This window comes from Scylla paramamosain, chromosome 27 (genome assembly GCF_035594125.1).
Source record: "Scylla paramamosain isolate STU-SP2022 chromosome 27, ASM3559412v1, whole genome shotgun sequence".
In the NCBI taxonomy this organism is placed as follows: domain Eukaryota; kingdom Metazoa; phylum Arthropoda; class Malacostraca; order Decapoda; family Portunidae; genus Scylla; species Scylla paramamosain.
This window is the reverse complement of record NC_087177.1, coordinates 4,607,501-4,626,727: the sequence shown is the minus strand read 5'-3', so window position 1 is coordinate 4,626,727 and position 19,227 is coordinate 4,607,501. Positions and strand designations below refer to the sequence as shown.

General features: G+C 39.9%; 2 protein-coding genes across 14 annotated transcripts in view; one reads left to right on the top strand and one right to left on the bottom strand.

The window, feature by feature from the left end:
* Window positions 1–19,227, bottom strand: part of LOC135114062 (pyrethroid hydrolase Ces2a-like) — a 48,196-nt gene that overhangs the window by 1,073 nt on the left and 27,896 nt on the right. For 2 of the 13 annotated variants that reach the window (XM_064029724.1, XM_064029723.1), the window contains exons 2-14: window positions 7,463–7,551; window positions 6,702–6,851; window positions 5,516–5,590; window positions 4,757–5,012; window positions 4,301–4,462; window positions 4,056–4,200; window positions 3,693–3,878; window positions 3,266–3,459; window positions 2,840–2,990; window positions 1,592–1,767; window positions 1,336–1,492; window positions 1,065–1,203; window positions 124–238 (exon numbers count right to left, since the gene is read on the bottom strand). In XM_064029724.1, coding sequence (XP_063885794.1) covers window positions 124–238; window positions 1,065–1,203; window positions 1,336–1,492; window positions 1,592–1,767; window positions 2,840–2,990; window positions 3,266–3,459; window positions 3,693–3,878; window positions 4,056–4,200; window positions 4,301–4,462; window positions 4,757–5,012; window positions 5,516–5,590; window positions 6,702–6,748 — 1,803 coding nt within the window. In that variant the 5' untranslated portion in view covers window positions 6,749–6,851; window positions 7,463–7,551. Of the gene's footprint in view, window positions 1–123; window positions 239–1,064; window positions 1,204–1,335; window positions 1,493–1,591; window positions 1,768–2,839; window positions 2,991–3,265; window positions 3,460–3,692; window positions 3,879–4,055; window positions 4,201–4,300; window positions 4,463–4,756; window positions 5,013–5,515; window positions 5,591–6,701; window positions 6,852–7,462; window positions 7,744–15,499; window positions 15,601–16,310; window positions 16,415–19,227 lie in introns of those variants that run through there. The other 11 variants (XM_064029730.1, XM_064029729.1, XM_064029734.1 and 8 more) reach the window with 9 other exon arrangements.
* LOC135114063 (uncharacterized) lies at window positions 5,658–15,251 on the top strand. The gene is made up of 6 exons (XM_064029735.1): window positions 5,658–6,349; window positions 8,348–8,382; window positions 12,413–12,524; window positions 12,905–12,977; window positions 13,356–13,505; window positions 14,078–15,251. The coding sequence occupies exons 1-6, from the start codon at window positions 6,263–6,265 to the stop codon at window positions 14,182–14,184; spliced, it is 564 nt and encodes a 187-aa protein (XP_063885805.1). The 5' UTR covers window positions 5,658–6,262; the 3' UTR covers window positions 14,185–15,251.

Below are 19,227 nucleotides of genomic sequence, written 5' to 3'. Positions count from 1 at the left end.
TATATATATATATATATATATATATAGAATGAAGTCATACATTACAACAAACACCAAGGCAGAACAATATATGAGTAATATACTTTTAAGAAAAATAGAGATACCAAAGTATGATTAACTGACCTTGCGGCGAGGGTCAGGCTTCATGGTAGGGGACGGAGTCAAGCTTAGGTAGTGCAGGTTGTCGTTCTCTACCGCTTCCCACGTGAAACCCAGAGAACCGTCAGGTGTTGGGTTCCTGCAGTGGGATGCAGGAAGATCAGGCACGGGATTAGAATGAAGAATGTAAGATAGAGGTTTTGGCTTCCTACAGCTGGATGAATTAAATGGATCAAAGCACTGTTGTAGATTAATTTGTGTAAGAATAATAGGTGTATATTTTGTATAACTTAATCAGGTTGGGCCAGTGAACCGCGCTCACATGGGAGCAGATTACGGGCACGAGTTCGAATTCTGGCTATGTCCGAAATGAGAAATGCAATCCTCTTTCGGCAATGGTTCACGAATGCCGAAACCAAGGTTCTCCGTAGTCCTGATTCATGAAAGAATCCCTCAAAGCAGGAAAAAAAAAAATAATAATAATGCAAAGCATGAGGAAGACCTTATACTTGGCTATAGCAAAAGAAAAGTATCTGAAGAGGACAAAACACTGCTACAGGATTAATGTATGTAAGGTTAGGTGTCTATACAATATATGATATTACAGTAAGTGAACACATCCAAAAAGGACACAACATCACATTTAGCTCAAAAAAAAAAAAAAAAAAAAAAAAACATTCCCTGCTAGTATTTTGCTGACATGTGGTTACTTGAAATAACTATCCATAAAAAAAAAAAATAAATAAATAATAAACAAAGAAATAGAATAAATAAAAATAATCGGATGGCAAACTTATGGCAATGAATCTGTCTTACTATGAAGCTTAATGTTTCTCTCCACTATCTAAAGGAACCATGCACAAAACAGACTGTAATGACTTTTTATCATTTTATCATCATATTTTTATCATCTTTGTCCTTTCCCAAAAAACCTCGGTTTATTCGGTCGACCTCTCATGTCTTACCCAGTGTAAGCAAAGTTGACCCAAAGTTTGCTCATAATATCCCGTAAAGCAAGATCCTCGGGACGTTCAAGAGGCAGTAATCCTGGCCTGAAAGTCTCCCCAAGGAACAAATAGAGGATATCATCTGCGTGAGTCACCCCTGTTGAGATACAGACAAACAGTGATATGGCTTATTTGCTGGGGGCGAAAAATATTTATTCATCTCTACTTATACTATATATTTACTGTACGTCTCTTCAAACTGATACTAGCAGTAACTACTGATACTCACAGTGCTTTCCAACTGTTATATTTAAAGGGTCATTTACAGAACGCTGGCCACGGTGGGTCAATTCATAGAAGAAGGTGTGTCGATGTGGTTTAGCACAGGTGGAGTGCGCCAAGGCCACTAAGTCATTTGGGACCGCAAAGTTATAGTCCGTATGAAGCTGTGGTGGAAAAGAAAAAATGGTAAACAGTCTGTAACCCCTCCATTGCTCCTCGACTATCCCTCTCTATAGGTACACAAGAACCCGACAACTTCTTACCTGAGTAAAATTATCTTTAAGTTCAAGATTGATACTTTCTCCCAGGTAGTAGTGGTATAAAGCTTCGGCCTTTATCTCCTTATTAGGGTCATTATCTGCCAACACGAGGCTTAGAGGACCAACTTCAGTGAAGTCATCCTCCAGGCGCCTCCTTAGTTTCTCCAGAAGATATACGTCTGAGTGGAAAATGGTTGATTATAAAGGCCATCGTCATAAGCCTGAATCTCTGATCAGATGGAAGGAATTTGAGACTTTGCGATTGTGTTAAAGTAGAAGTAGACAGGAGACACCTGCTTCTACAGTAACATATCCTCAAAAACTTGAGGTACAGAGCGAAGTGAAGTCACCGGCTGCAGGAGCTTTCGTTCATTATGAAGAATCTTAATAGAAATTTGACATCCCTTCTTCTTCATATATACCGTAATTTCTCTCTTCCTTTTCTCTCGTATTTGAATCAGGTTACTTGCCATTTTTCTTTATTTGCCTGGTAAGTTTTTAATTTTTCTTCTGAGTGGAGTTAATTATAACAACTTCCCTTTTCATGTTTAAAGTAATTTCCATGAAGCTAAGAGTTCTGTTTTGTCTTCGCCAATTCTTTCCCCCCTTCCAGTTGCTTACTCTATACAAGAACCTTATCCGTCCCTGCATGCAGCATGGTTCCCATATATAAGGAGACCACTCTCATGCAGTTTTATTTAAAGAGGGTGAGTCGTACGTTTTTCATTCCCATAAGTGACCGTCTTCAACCTCTCATATCTGCAATGTTGCCCCTCTAGCTACCTTCCGCCGTTATTTCACGGTCTCTTAAATATGCAAACTGTATGTCCTGCCCATGGTTGTGCTGCACAAGATCCTCTATTCACTCTCATATATTACGTCCACCTGAGTTAACTATCATATTCACTTCACACCTCTTATTGGTTAATTCTGGATCTTTAGCAGTCATTTTTTTTATTTCATTTTCAAAAGTAAATCATCAAAACTTCTTTGGAAATAATTTGGGCAGGCTATAAAAAAAAACTCTAGTCAACTTTTTGGAAATGTGCGTTGTCGTATATGTTAGACCTGAAAATGCATAAACTTCCTAATTAACTATATTTATTTAGCTTGCTTTACTGAATATGGAGAAGTGAGAAACAAAAAATGAGGGACAATATTTTTTCATAACCAGCTTAATGTTTCATAGTAATAATCTAAACAGCGTTAAAAAAAAAAAAAAGGCACAATGAGGAATAAATTATTACTAACTGATTGTAAGGAGAGCTCCGTCATCAGCTGTGTGGCCTATCATAAGTTCCCAGGGAGGGCACGCCATTGCTTGTGCCATCTCGTATGGGTGAGCGGGGATCACATCTCCATCAACACGGGGACCCGTCACGAATGGATAAATAAACCATTCCTGAAACGACCAAAGAAAGAGTGAAATATTACTTCAACAGCTTCGTTTCTTTTCTTTTATGAAAAAAAAAAAAAAAAAAAAAAAAAAATTATATATATATATATATATATATATATACATATATATATATATATATATATATATATATATATATATATATATATATATATATATATATATATATATATATATATATATATATATATATATATATATATATATATATATATATATATATATATATAATAAAAGCAGCAGAGAGGTTTGCTTCTTACATAATACTTCGAGGCAATGGCTGGTAATGACTGGGCAGGAACTGTCTGCAGGAAGGAGAGGATGTCTTTGGAGTCTGGTTTTCCATGATATCCTAGTATACGTGCCGTGTCTTTCGCTACTTTCCGGTGTCGCCTACCGAAAGCGAAGGGAACCATTGCATTGCCGGATTGCTGGATGACTCGCGAGAACAACCCTAGGAAATGTAAAATCGATATTTCTCGTCACATGCTTCTTACATTTCAATGAAATCAAATGCAACGTGTCTTTGGAAAGAAATATAATCAAATACAATAACTTTATGGTTAAAGTAATGTAGATAAAATATCACTAGGACTCTTCCGATTAATCTAATAAATCAAATTTTTATCACATATGTGTTCACATATTGAATTGGGATAACACCTCTTTAAGTCACTCAAACCTTACCCTGAGCCTTCGGAGAGATGGACAGAAGGCCTGTGCTGCATCCTCCGGCACTCTCCCCGAACAAGGTCAATCGGTGCGGGTCGCCGCCGAAGAGGTGTATGTTACGGTGCACCCATTGCAGGGCCGCCAGCTGGTCCTTCAGCATGTAATTCCCAGACATGACGTCATCTTCCGTGGACAGGAAGGCTGAAAACTGAGCATCATTAGTATTATTGCAAAATTTTTGGATAGAAAAAAAATTGTGCAGAGAGCCATTACACGTGTAAACACTTAATGTCTAGAAAGAAGCCTGGGTCTGCTTAAGACAACTTTTATTTAGTTAGCAATTATTTTGGAGGAAAAAAGTTGGTAGCATCTCCTCACCTAACATCCCGAGCCTAAACTGCGGTACTACCAGCACCACTTGGTGGTTGAGCAGAACGTAAGGCTGGTATTGATATGCCGTGCCAGATATGTACCCGCCCCCGTGCAGGTACACCATCACTGGCAGCTTCTCTTCTGCGTCCAGCTGCAGAAGAACACACTTGTTACCTTATGTTCTTACCGACCCTACGTTTGTTCTCAATCCTAAATGCAACCTGTTACGCCCCTCCTTGCACATACTGTACCTTTGGAGTGAACACATTGAGGTAGAGGCAATCCTCTGAGCCAATCATGTTTTCTTCTGATACGTCACCAACTTTGTGTTTCGAGAAGGATATTTGAATACATGGCTCGGGGTAACTAAAAGCATTCCTCACTCCCGTCCACGCCTCCTCTTCCACGGGGTCCTGTTTGAAGGATCATCAGTGTCAGTGTCCAAAGTCCAGATTTTCAGTTCCTTCAATTTTTTCTTATGAATACGCCTTTCATAATTTGTACACAATGGGATCTCTTTTTTAATTGCCTCTCATGATGAACAAACATAAACAATAACAATCTGACAGCAGGAAATGTCACACACACACACACACACACACACACACTCCTAGGCATACATACATTACTAAAAGAAGAGGATGTAAACAAATAAGGAGAAATATATACCATGCAAGGATAGGGAAAGGAAAAGAGTATACTGAAACCTGAAACCGCAGCTTCCCGAGCGGCGGCTTCGCATACGGAATGGCGTAGAAGGAGAAGAAGGAGTGACCTCCGAGAGAGCGTTCTTGTATCCCTCTCAGAGTTCCTTTGGCTGTGTGCACCAGTGGACCGCCCCTTTCCTGCTCAAGGTCGTCATGTAGGCTCTCCGATGCAGTGACTGCGATACTTACAAAGGCAGCCAGAATCACCAGAAGTATAGCCACAACATTTATGGTAAGGAACCGGTAGGTTGTAGGTCTATGTAGAGAGAAGCAACAATTAAGAATGTAAGTTACAATGGCCACGAAAACTGCTTATACAAAGTAATACAAAAAATATAATTCAAATAGCAAAGGGCTTATTGATTACGACGAGACTAGAACCATATTTAGTTCACAGGAAGCTGAACCAAGCCTTCCAGTATGTAAGCCAAATGCTAATTAACGTACAGCCGCATGCTCACAACCATATTATCTACAATATATAATACATTTTACATTTATGTTAGTATTAGAGCGTTTTATCATAATTTATATATTCTAAGAAGCAACAACTATAATATATCTTATTATAAAGATAAAGGAATAATAAATCAGGTCACGTGTAGGCCTACTGGCATTTTGTAACTTTCCTTATTTCCTTATGTTCTTTAAGCTACAGACCTGTCCCTGAAATAGTTACTAAAGTAAAGTGCGCAACTATGAACTATATTTTTCATTTTCAAAGTTTTCTTACTCATTATAAATAAAATACCTACATACCGTTCATTTTTTTCAGAAGGCTTGACCACTTCATTTAAAGACAGCACCCTACTTGAGTCGTTGGATTCCATTTTGCTGTGGAAAGGAAAAAAAAAAAAAGGAATAAGATTTGTTGAAGATTTTTCTGAAAAAAGACAAAAAAGACCTCCGAAATGTCTGGTAATTATCTGTAGTGATCAGCAAAATAAAAATGATAAAAAAAAAAAGCAACCGAGGGCAGCTTACATTCAATACTTAAAACTGTCAAGTAAAAATATCTAGTTTTGTGAGTGAGTGGGGATGAAGGGAACGCCGACAGAAGAAACAACTTTTGACAGATTTGTTGAACTCGTAATTCTATTAAAAAAACAGGAGCTCTTATGCTAAATTTACATTCACTCCAATATGCACGGACATAGGGGAACCAGAAGCTTCTCTTGAGAATACGCGCAATAGTGGACATAAAAGCAGTTTTGTCTCGAGACCATAAAAAGAGAGAGATTAATATTTACTCGACGATTAAGTTGATGACACGCATAACATAAAACGAAAATTACATGTAGTGAAGAAAGTAGTACACGAGGTAATGGGAGGGAGGAAAATCGGAGGCGTGAGGAGACGTATACACTGAGGCTTAAAAGGCATCATGTGAACCTCCTTGTGTGTGTGTGTGTGTGTGTGTGACACATCAGGTTGCTGTGCTCCTCGCTCCATGTAAGACCTCTGCTCCGGTGTGTCTGCCGCCCTTGCTTTTCCTCCACTGGTAACATGGAAATGGCGAAGCGAGGCCTCTTGTTCTTGCACAGGGCCTGCTCTGCCTCGCTCACAAGGCAGGACCGACTCGACATTCTCTTCGTGAGTTCGTGGTGGTGAAAGTCAATGTGTTGGTGGTGGTGATGGTTAGTGCGGTGCAGGCGGCAGTGTTGGTGATGGTGGTTCATATAAAGCTGTGATAGTAGTGGTCACAGTGCTCGCTGTGGTATTATAAATCATGCAGGAAAAACAGCATCGTGCGTTCTCCGTACCCATAGCCCAAGATTCAATTGATCGTTCAAGTCTGACACAAGTTATTGTTTGTTTCACTGATTATTTCGATCTTCTGTCGTTTGCTATTAGTGCTGCTATCCATCATGTAACTAAAATAAAGAACTTGAAAATAAAAGCAGTTATGATCATAAAACTGCAACAGAAACACGAATTTTCTCACCAATCAGGTGTCACGAGCTTGAATCTTTTAATATTCATGGCACACATGAGAGTTAACAGTTGCTGGCCCACTGGCTGGCTTTTCCTATGCACAAGAAGCGGAAGAATGAAGAAAGGTTCTTCTATCCTTCTAGGAGAAGGCAGCAGGCACCTGCCGAAACAATAATTACTCCCAGTGAGGTCTAAAGCACTGGATCAGGGGTGCTGTGAACTTGTCATTAAACCCAGCTGTGACCTCACTGAACGTTTCTCTTTGTGTCTCACAATACAAGGGGACAGTCACAGCCAGCTTTCTAAAGACATCTCTCTTCCTTCACACAAAACTACAAGCACCTAATTACACACACATCCTTCACTCAAAATTCAAAATTATCATGGCGACTCCTACACCAGCCTCGGAGTCCCCATCTAGGGAGGGGACCACAAATATCCACAGGTCGAACTGCTCTTCTAGTATCGACCCTAAGTGTCCTGACACCACCCCTCAACTTTTTCTTCATTAACTTTTGTAACATTTGCGGTCTTAGATCTATTTTTTTTTTTTCATGAAAGCTGAATAAGACACTCGTCTTCCACCTTAGTGTAAAATATTCATTAGTCCATAAAGAGCTTGTGCTCCATGAACTATGGTCATTACATATTAGAATGTCTATATAGTAGTCTGTCTGTATATATCAAGACCAATAAATATATCAATCAATTAATCAATCAACCTCTTCTCTACTAAACCTCATCTTTCCTCACAAAGTTCACAGTACTTACAGTTGTGATGATAGTACATGAACGTGCAATGTTCACACACGTACGTATAATGCACGCACTTCACACAAGATGCTGCTGGATGGGTGTTTCTGTCAGTGGAGAGAAAAGAACACTGACGGTCACAAGGGCAAAGCGAGAAAGCGAAAATGGCTGACGTGACAGATGCAAGAGAACAAAGGCATTATTTGTGCTTGCTCGTCATGATAACACAATACAGAAGTAAACTGTGCCTAAGAAAATATCGGTAACAATAATGACGGCACTGTGTTTACATGGTGTGTTGTGTGGCGAATGAAGGCAGTCACCAAGATCAGATTGAGAACAAATGCATTATCCATACTTGCTTGTCACTCTCACTCATTACAACACTGACGGCCACAAGGGGACAGTGAGAGAGAGAGAGAGAGAGAGAGAGAGAGAGAGAGAGAGAGAGAGAGAGAGAGAGAGAGAGAGAGAGAGAGAGAGGCTGACGTGATTGAGATGCATGAACAGAAAGGCATTATACGTGCTTGCTCGTCATAAATACAGATTAGTGTCGTCTTCTGGTGTGAATTTCAGTGATTAATATTATGTAGTATTTGATTTATTATGTAAATACGTTTTACACTTGATTTCACACACACACACACACACACACACACACACACACACACACACCTAGCAAACCTACGTTCAATGTTCAAATTTTTCTTTAATGTGCTTTAGATTTACAATTTCACTATTCTTATAGTTTATTATTATTATTATTATTATTATTATTATTATTATTATTATTATTATTATTATTATTATTTATTTATTTATTTATTTATCTATTATTATTATTTTTTTTTATGTATGAAAGGATAGACTTCAGCCTTACATGTTGCTCTTCTCTTCCAACAGGGCACCTTCTTCGTACACCTCGTACTGACAATGTTGTGAGTAACCAACCCGACTCCCAACTACACTTAAGCCGCAGCGGGGTGTGTGGCACCAAACGATTTAGTTTTTAAGTGTTGTGGAAGTAAAATATTTACTGATATACTTAATATTGAATCTTTATCAATGTTTGTCCTCCTTCCGTCTCAAGTCGTTATGTGATAATACTGGACTGTGATCACAATGCGGGTCTCGGTTGATTCTCTCATAAAGTTGAAGTGTTTGGCGTTGTGATGCATCTAGCACTGTGAAAAGATACTCCAGCTTATGTTTTTTAGTATTAAAATAAATTGAATTAACTAACAAAGTTCTTTAGAAGGCGACTTCTATCATACTGATCTTTGGAATCGTGTAGAATCACACAGGATTAATACATTAATACAAGACTATTCTTGAATATGCATATATGAATAAAAAAAACTTATTGATCGAATATTTAAAGTATGTCAAACTTAATTGTGTTGATTAGGTGTGCTATGACGTTAAAGAAAGAAATAAACAATTTATGTAGGGAGTATTAAAAATAAAATTTCAATAATAATTTCTTAATAATAATTTCATTATGTATTATAATTACGTAACGTGAATTAGAGACACGGCACCACCGCTAGCATTTTACAACTTTTTACTACTAATGGCACACTACTTTTATGCTTCCTAACGCGGCAGATGGTTTAACGCTATTTTTAACCGATGGTATTACATTTAGTGGACTGCTCTCTGATTCGCAGCAACAAGCGAGTCCTATGGATTTATGTAGCAAAGATTGTTTCTTAAGTAAATATTTTTCATTCACGCACAGTGGGCAAGGAATAATCACTCCTGCGACTTTCTGAATAAACACTAAGTCTTTTTTTTCTTTCTTTTTTACAAGACAAGGCTCGCCAGAGAATTGGTTGTTTAGTAACTCCATCCTCAATTTGTTCTCGCATACCGCAAATCCCTTAGAACAGTCACTAACACTCCTTTGCAAACCAAATTCTCACCAAGTATCTGCACATGCCACTTAGTAATGGCACGGCATTCTCTGCATTAAGGTGTTGCCATGCGTCCAGTATCAGTAATGCCGCAAAACTGGGATCTATAATTAATTTGCTCCGTATTACCGTTGGAAAAAAGAAACAGTACATGATACCTATATGAAAAAGCAATAAAAGCATAGCTACAGTGAGAGTTGTGACTCTGCATTAGTTACTTATTTAGATAATTGATCACAGACTTATTAATGGACATTATTTTATATTGGCAAACCTTTTCAGTAAATAATGTGACATGATGTAAACTTTAAAAGTAAAATGAGTAGTTCAAATTACTACAAAAATACTATTATAGGTAAGACTTAAATTAAACTCATCAGTGATAAAACCAGTCGTTCAGATGATTCCACAGACTCGCATCACATCAGTGGCAGCCTCAAATATTCCCAGTCAGACTATAAGAAATTTTTTGACTACTTAACTTCCAAAGTGGAGCACATTCTGACGCTCTTCCCTTTTGCGGAGATCTTCATTCTTAGAGGCTTCAATATTCACCACCAGCTTTGGCTTTCCTCTCCCTTCACTGACCATCCTGGTGAACTAGCCTTCAACTTCACTCTCGTCCACAATCTAGAGCAATTGGTGCAACACCCTACTCGTATTCCTTATCGTCTTGGAGATATGCCCAACATTCTTGACCTTTTCCTAACCTCTAATCCTGCTTATGCTGTCACTCTATCTGCCGTTTGGATCCTCCAATCACAATTTCTTATCTGTATCTTGTCCTATCGCTCCAATCCCTCCTCAGGATCCCTCTAAGCTATGGTGCCTCTGGCGTTTTTCCTCTGCTAGTTAGGAGGATCAGAGGAGATATTTTGCTGATTTTCCTTGGAATGAATACTGCTTCCGTGTCAGAGATCCATCTTTGTGTGCCGAGCGCATAACGGAGGTGATAGTGTCTAGCATGGAGGCGTACATTCCTCACTCTTTTTCTCGACCTAAACCTTCCAAACCTTGGTTTAACACAGCTTGTTCTCGTGCTATACATGATTGAGAGGTGGCCCACAAAAGGTACTTGAGCCTTCCATCACCAGAATCTCATGTACTTTATATTTCTGCCCGGAACCATGCCAAGTCTGTTCTCCAACTAGCCAAAAACTCCTTCATTAATAGAAAGTGTTAAAATCTTTCAAGATCTAACTCCCTACGTGACTTCTGGCATCGAGCCAAAAACATCTCTAATACCTTTGCTTCTTATTTCCCTCCTTTATTTCAATCAGATGGCACTACTGCTATCACATCTATCTCCAAAGCTGAACTCTTCACTCAAACCTTTGCAAAAGAAAGAAGGTTCTGAAGTGATAGATGTTTAAAAAACTTCCTATCAAGGATAGATTAAAAAACTTAGATAGGCAGGAAATTAAAGCAATAGGACGGTAGTTTGCAGGATTAGAACGGTCACTCTTTTTAGGAACAGGCTGAATGTAGGCAGACTTCCAGCAAGAAGATAGACAGAAAGAGCTTGACTAGGCAAGGCACAGGCACGGAGGCACTTTTCGGAAAAATAATAGGAGGGACCCCATCAGGTCCATAAGTCTTTTGAGGGTTTAGGTCAGCGAGGGCATGGAAAACATCATTGCGAGGAATTTTAATAGGCAGCATGAATGATTCAGGGCTTGTTCCTCCCTCTGCCTCTGAATCATTCATGCTGCCTATTAAAATTCCTCGCAATGATGTTTTCCATGCCCTCGCTGACCTAAACCCTCAAAAGACTTATGGACCTGATGGGGTCCCTCCTATTATTTTTCCGAAAAGTGCCTCCGTGCCTGTGCCTTGCCTAGTCAAGCTCTTTCTGTCTATCTTCTTGCTGGAAGTCTGCCTACATTCAGCCTGTTCCTAAAAAGAGTGACCGTTCTAATCCTGCAAACTACCGTCCTATTGCTTTAATTTCCTGCCTATCTAAGTTTTTTAATCTATCCTTGATAGGAAGTTTTTTAAACATCTATCACTTCAGAACCTTCTTTCTGATCGCCAGTATGGGTTACTTAGTCTTAGTCATCGTCTTTTAGAGATTTTGGTGAAACGTTTGCTGTTGCCCTAGACATATCAAAAGCCTGTGATAGAGTCTGGTACAACGCTTTGATTTCCAAACTACCCTCCTATGGGTTCTATCCTTCTCTTTGCAACTTCATCTCAAGTTTCCTTTCTGACCTGACCGTTCTATTCCTGTTGTGGTAGACGGTCGCTGTTCTTCTAAATTTATTAACAGTGGTGTTCCTCAGGGTTCTGTCCTATTACCCACTCTTTTCCTATTATTCATCAACGATCTTCTAAACCAAACTTCTTTTCCTATCCATTCTTACGTTGATAATAACACCCTGCACTTTTCCACGTCTTTTCATAGGCGTCCAACCTTACAGGAAGTAAACAGTTCACAAAGGGAAGCCACAGAACGCCTGACTTCTGATCTCTCTAAAATTTCTGATTGGGGCAGAGCAAACTTGGTATTGTTCAGTGCCTCAAAAACCCAATTCCTTCATCTATCAACTCGACACAGCCTTGCAGACAACTATCCCCTCTTCTTCAGTGACATTCAACTGGCCCCCTCTTCTACAATGAACATCCTCGGTCTGTCCTTTCCTTATAATCTAAACAGGAAACCTCGCATCTCATCTCTAGCTAAAACAGCTTCCATGAAGTTAGGTGTTCTGAGGCATCTCTGCCAGTTTTTCTCACCCCCCCCAACTGCTAAATCTATACAGGGGCCTTATCCGTCCATGTATGGAGTATGCTTCACATGTGTTCCACTCACACCGCTCTTTTAGTCAGGGTGGAATCAAAAAACTTTTCGTCTCTTCAACTCCTCTCCTCTGACTGACTGTCTTCAGCCTCTTTCTCATCGCCGCAATGTTGCATCTCTTGCTATCTTCTACCGCTGTTTTCATGCTAACTGCCATTCTTCCTCCCGCGGTCACGCTGCACAAGACTTTCTTCTTTCTCTCGCCCCTGTTCTGTCCACCTCTCGCGTAACACTGACTCTCGATTACGGCAGGAGCAACTTGTGTGGCTGTCTGACCCAAAGCTTTCTCCTCTACAACGGCCTCTTCCTGGGCACCGTCATCTGGAGTCTGCACCACCGCGAGTATGAGGAGCCGCCCTTCTTGGTAAGAGAGAGAGAGAGAGAGAGAGAGAGAGAGAGAGAGAGAGAGAGAGAGAGAGAGAGAGAGAGAGAGAGAGAGAGAGAGAGAGAGAGAGAGAGAGAGAGAGAGAGTGTGTGTGTGTGTGTGTGTGTGTGTGTGTGTGTGTGTAAGCGGTCATGTGAAGGTCTGAACATGTCTGCACAGGAGTTCTGTACAAGTTACCTAACTACATATCACATGTGCGTTCATTGAAGTCACTCTTCAGTCGATCAGTCAGACAGTTAATGTATTTATGTCTATACCAACAACCATTAACAAACACTGCATGTAGAGAAGAGAGGAGCAACACGCGACTGCACTCGAAACTAACGAATGATTTTTTTTACCCGTTCCTCCCTCGCCAGGCTATGTGTACTGACTGCTTCGCCTTCGTTTTCGACGTAGTAAATCTTTCAATCTTCTGGCCAACGATCATGAGTAGGTTGTTTGCCTCCGCGCATGTTCATCTGTATTTGTTGCTTTTTATTTATTTATTTATTCTTATTTATTATTATAATTTATTTATTTATTCATTTTTTTTTTATTTTCTTTACCCCTTCACACATGATGTTCGAGAGATCCTGACAAAGCAACATTTCTTTTTATTAATGCAAGTAAATTCTATGTATCATCACGCACACCCATGCAACCACACACACACGCATGCACACACACACACACACACACACACACACACACCTCGAAAAATAAGTAACTATGTACCCTGCAATACCCTAATAGTTCCCCAAGAAAGTACATGTACAACGACTTCCGAATCCTCTGTGTGCGGTAAACAGCTTGGTTCTATTTCTGCAGCTGGTTCCATACAGTTCGGGCTCGTGATGGCGATGCTTAATTTGGCACTGCGGCCCATGTCCGCCTTCCTGCTGTACCGGGTGGTGCAGGACCGCGCTACTGACCACGGAGGAAGCAGCACCCTGCCTTCAAGTTTACAAGGCATTTTTAGTGAGTGTTTAGTATATGTATATATCTTCTTAACACACACACACACACACACACACACACACACATAACTTAATACAAGTATGCCTATCCGTCTGACGCATACGGGAGAAGTGCTAATTCCTTAACCCAAATGCTCTGTCAATTTCATTTATTAATACTTATTGATTACTTAAAGGACTACATTCTGTATGACCCAACTCTCTTCTGGCAAGCGTGGGTACAGTTACACGTGGAGAGGCATGTGTCTAGAAAAGTCAATCGTTCTCACTCCAGACAAAGAAAGACCAGTATGTATAAAACCTTTATCTTTTTATTTTCTCTGCCAGCCTGGCTTCACTCTACGACAGTTACATATCAAATCGAACTTGACAGTGAACCTCTCCTCCGTAAAATGATATATTTCTAAACATATTTCTTGTCCAGGACATTTCAAAATAAAACTAATAAAACAATGCACGTGAATATTTTTTTTTTCTCAGGCAACACACACGAGCATGGGTAAGGTATTAATTCCCTCGCAGCGTCACGCATCACACACTAGTAATCTCTATTATGTTCTCATTCCTCGGCAGATCCCACCCCCTACGAGGACATTGATCAGGAAGGTGCGCAGGCTGTCATCCCAAATACCCAGACACCCAGGCACTCCAAGCATTCCAAGGACCCTATTGTTGCTTAGGGTGCTTAGGGACTCTCTCTCTCTCTCTCTCTCTCTCTCTCTCTCTCTCTCTCTCTCTCTCTCTCTCTCTGCAACACACACACACACACACAGTCCAAGTCTAAAACAAACCTTCATTGTCTTGAGTCATCCACTACTTAGTATAATATCATGGCTCCAAGACGAAGTAGCTGCTCTTTAGTTCCCCATCAATCTGTACGTTTTCTTTCACTTCAAATGAGAAAGTAACTCTTTTTAAGGGGAACACGGCCTAGTCACACTCCGAAAACGGGTTGGAAGAACAAAAGAATATAGGAAAATAAAAGGAAGCTGCAAGAACCCATCATAACAAATAGGCAAATAGGGTATTAGGATTAATTTTTAGGAGTGTTAAAAGTAGAAGGCCCGAAGTAATATTAAAGTTATATTTGGCGCTGGTCAGACCTCATCTAGACTACGCTGTGCCGTTCTGGTCCCCACATTACAGGGAAGATATAGGTATATTAGGATCAGTACAGAGGAGAATGACTAAAAGGATACAGGGGATGAGTAGTATTCCTTACGATGCGAGACTGAAGCTGTTAAATTTACATTCTTTAGAGAGACGTAGGTTAAAAGGGGACCTGATAGAAGTCTTTAAGTGGTATAAGGGTTATAACAAGGGGGATGTAAGCAAAATTCTTAGGATCAGCAACCAGAATAGAACAAGAAATAATAGGTTCAAGCTAGAAAAATTTAGGTTTAGGGAAAGAGATAGGAAGAAATTGGTTCTCAAATTGAGTGGTAGATGAGTGGAACGGACTCAGCAATCATGATGTTAGTGCTAAGACATTAGGGAGCTTTAAGAGAAGATTAGACGGGTTTATAGATGGGGATGATTTGTGGAAATAGGTAGGTATATTTCATACAGGGACTGCCACGTGTAAGTCTGGTGGCTTTATGTTTATCATTGTTTATGATAGGAATGAGTAGAGGATTTGATTGTAACTGCACTGAATTGGGGATTCCAAAGAGTAAAGGAATGACTTAACGATGTTTTTATTCTAGCACTTTCACGGAAATTAATGCAAAAGGAAAAAAAAAATAAAGTAGAAATGTACGCCATCTAATATGATACAGAAAAAAAAAAGTTATGTAAAATGACCAAATATGAAATGAAGATTAAAAGCGTCATATGAATATCAATAAAAAAAAATGATTAAAAACACCAATAAGATAAATGCGACACACACACACACACACACACACACACACACACCGTTATTTCAGTAAATAATTTTACTTCCAGTATAATAAATATTCAGGAATTTGTCAGTCACTCTCATTATATCCTTACCAGAATGGGAAGAAAAGCGTTAAGGTGCGTTTTAAACCTTCCGTCGTGAGTGCACTGTAGTGTGTGAAGGCTCGGCTGAGATACATGATATGCGTTGAGTATTTGCTGTCACACCAGTTATCCTCTCAAAGAAATCATGATAAAGATGAAAAAGGAGAAGAGAGAACACACACACACACACACACACACACACACACACACACACACATAGTTGAGAAAAAAAAATGACTGTGAACACTGAAAATTTACAAAGAAAAGCCACAAGATGGATGCCCAGATAGACAGATGTAGTCTATGAAGAAAAGTTAAAAAGTTACTGTTATCTCCATTGAAGAAGAAAAAAAGGTGATATGGTAGTAAATATGAAGATGTAGGCACAATGAAGTGGAGGTAAAGGTGAAACATCGAGTACTTTTATAAATGTAACCTTTAAAATGAGATTCTTAAAAGTTTATCGAGTTCCTCTAAGTGATTGAGGACAGAATATACAATCGCCGAACACCCGTAGTAGTAGTAGTAGTAGTAGTAGCAGAATGATGGTAGAAGAGGTGAGAATACGTGCAGCTACGCCTGTGTACCCTCCCTCATCCCCTCCCTCACACCCTCCCCTTGCCTCCTTATACTTCACGCTGGATAAGCTTTCCATTTCCTAGAAGGTAATGTGATTGCCGACGCCATCCATCCTCCCTGCCGCCTCACTCTCATCCCTACTCCCTTCCTCACCTTCTCTTACCCTCCCTTCTTCCCACTCATCTTACCCCACTCCATCCCTCTCATCCAAACACCCTTCCCTCCCTCCCACTCATCTCACCTTCACGGGAGAACAAGTCGTCCAGAGAGTACTGGTTGATGCGACCAAGACTCAGCGAGTACAGCCGGTTCCCAACTAGATGAAGCAGTTTTTGAAGTGTATTTCTAAAGAAAGAGAAATGTCAACTCAAGGGATTATAGAAGACCGTGACGTGTAAATTAAGCCACACCTCTTTTCTCAACCCCACTTCTTCCTCCCCATCCCCACTCCCTCCTTGTTTCTACATTTATCATATGCCCCTCTCTATCTCCCCCTTCTTATCGCCCCCCCCCCTTCTCTCTCTCTCTCTCTCTCTCTCTCTCTCTCTCTCTCTCTCTCTCTCTCTCTCTCTCTCTCTATTTGTGTAGACTCGTAGAATGTATACCATACAGTTTGAAGCTCGTATGGCACATCTTTTCCTTAATATGAAGAGTTGGTTTGCAGTCGGGCGTTCTGAAGACGCCAAAATCTTTTACTTTTTTCTGTAGCGGATACACTCTTGCCATTAATCGTGTAGACATCTGAAGGGCTGTTCGCGTCATAATGCAGAAATTCACATTTGTCTGGTTTCATCGTCAACTGCAGTCCTCACTGTAGTTACAGATAACATTCAGGGTATCTTGCATGAGGTGAGGTCCTTGAGAAACACCTCCAATCTCCGTGTCGTCGGCGAATGATAACAAAAGGCCAGATTTATTACACTTTGACGCTAAATCCTTCATGCATATGATGAAGGTATGTATTCAGGTCCAAGATAAAACATTTTATTGCCATTAGAAAAATTCACATATAAGTGTGTGTGAGTAATAATAATAATAATAATAATAATAATAATAATAATAATAATAATAATAATAATAATAATAATAATAATAATAACAATAATAATAATAATAATAATAATAATAATAAACGGTTTATTTATATGACAGAAGTTATACTGAAAATAGACAATGGGTTTGTGAGGAAGCTTAACACTAAACTTAAGGTTAATCTAGCAAGATGAACTAACTGTTAATGGCTCGCACCATGATGGGATGTGTGTGTGTGTGTGTGTGTGTGTGTGTGTGTTACACTACATAAACTGTCCTGAATGTGTATGCAAAAGATGGATTATACAGGGTGTAACAAGAGTTTCTGCGCATATTGCTACAGGTGAAAGTACAGGTTAATTGAAGTCGAAAATGCTCTATGTACACTTGCATTTTGAGGCGTTGTTTAGTCGTGATATGAATATCAAGTGTGGCATGGCGACAGATAAAAATGATTCAAATAGAAGATAACGAAGAAATAAAGTTACTGCTAAATGTATAAATTATAGATAAGACCAAATACAAAAAGAAGGAAAGAAAAAAAATAAAATAGTAATAGTAGTAGTAGTAGTAGTAGTAGTAGTAGTAATAATAGTAGTAATAACGATGATGATGATGATGATGATGATGATGATGATAATAATAATAATAATAATAATAATAATAATAATAATAATAATAATAATAATAACGATAATACTCGCGCTGTTCAAACCGCGGTGGAGCAATTACAATGCAAGTAAATGAAGGCGTTCACACACAACCGCGCAGTTTTTTCTCCCACCGCTGTTTCCACGCGGGTGAGGTTTACTCGTGCCTTCCAACTGCACGGAAAATGCGCGGGTCGATTTACTTACATTTGAATGGGAGCGTACAGACTTTGTGCTTTGAAGGCCACATTGCGCTTCCATTGGCCAGTAACTTATTCTAGTGCCCTTATGTCCCTCTTACATAAAAAAAAAGGTTGGAACCAAAAGCATACCGTCTCGCCTGTTCCTCTCCTCTAACTGAATGTCTTCAATCTCCCTCTGTTTTCGCCTCAAGGTTGTTTTTTATTCAGTCTCTTATCGTTGCTTTCACGCCAGCTGCTCTCCTGATGTTGATAACTGCATGCCTTCCCCCATCCCGCGCCCTAGCTGCACAAGATTTTCATCTCACCCCTATTCTGTCTACCTTCATAAAGCAAAAGTTAACCAGTATTCTCAATTTTTCACTCCTTTAACTAGTAAACTCTGGAAATCTCTGTCTGCTTCTGGCAATGACTGAAGGTTTCAAGACACTTTTTCGATTTTCGATTACGTTTTCTGTCTGTCCTCTTTACAAACTGGCACTTTTAGTGGGCTTTGTTTTCATTTTTTGTTGTCCTGGCCAGAATTCCTCTTACATAAAAAAATGAAAAAAAAAAAAACGAATAATACAACAATTTAACATCACTTTGACCCACACAAGTGTCACAAATATTGAGAAGGAATTTGAGGAAACTATGCAGTATTTTGAACCTTCCACGGTACAGTTATAATACCAGAAAACAGCAGTATTTGCTGTCAACTGACAACACGTGTCTTACCAGAGTGTGTAAAAGATAGATAACATTTTGCGTCTCGATTGCCACTGAGATCCATATTGGCATTAGTTTATGGTGTCGAAGTTCCATTATTCACCTAAATTAATTCTATGCCTTATTTTCCACACCCTCCTCAGGTCCCGGCCGCGCCTGTACCTCCTCGGCCTCTGATCAAACACCCTGCCGCCCACGAGGCCTCAGGTTATTCATCACAGCCCATATCAGCCGGAAGGAACAACCCCTTACATTCCTCTTTCCCTCTAACGCTGCCTCTATATGCTCCCTTGTACTCACTTTCCTTCCTCCTCCTCCTCCTCTTCCTTTCCCTTCCTCCTCCTCCTCATCTCCCTCTCCCTCCCTCATCATCAGTTACCCAAACCAAATACACGTCAAGGGGGATGCAATTTGACGCGGGGAAATAGTGTGTTTTGCGGCGGAGAGGGTAGCCAGTGGTGGTGGTGGTGGCACTGGTAGTGGCAGTGGTGGTGGACGTGACGGTGTTGGTTGTTGTGGCGGCAGCAGTAGTGATGACGTCAATTTGGGTGGAAATGCTAGCGGCGGT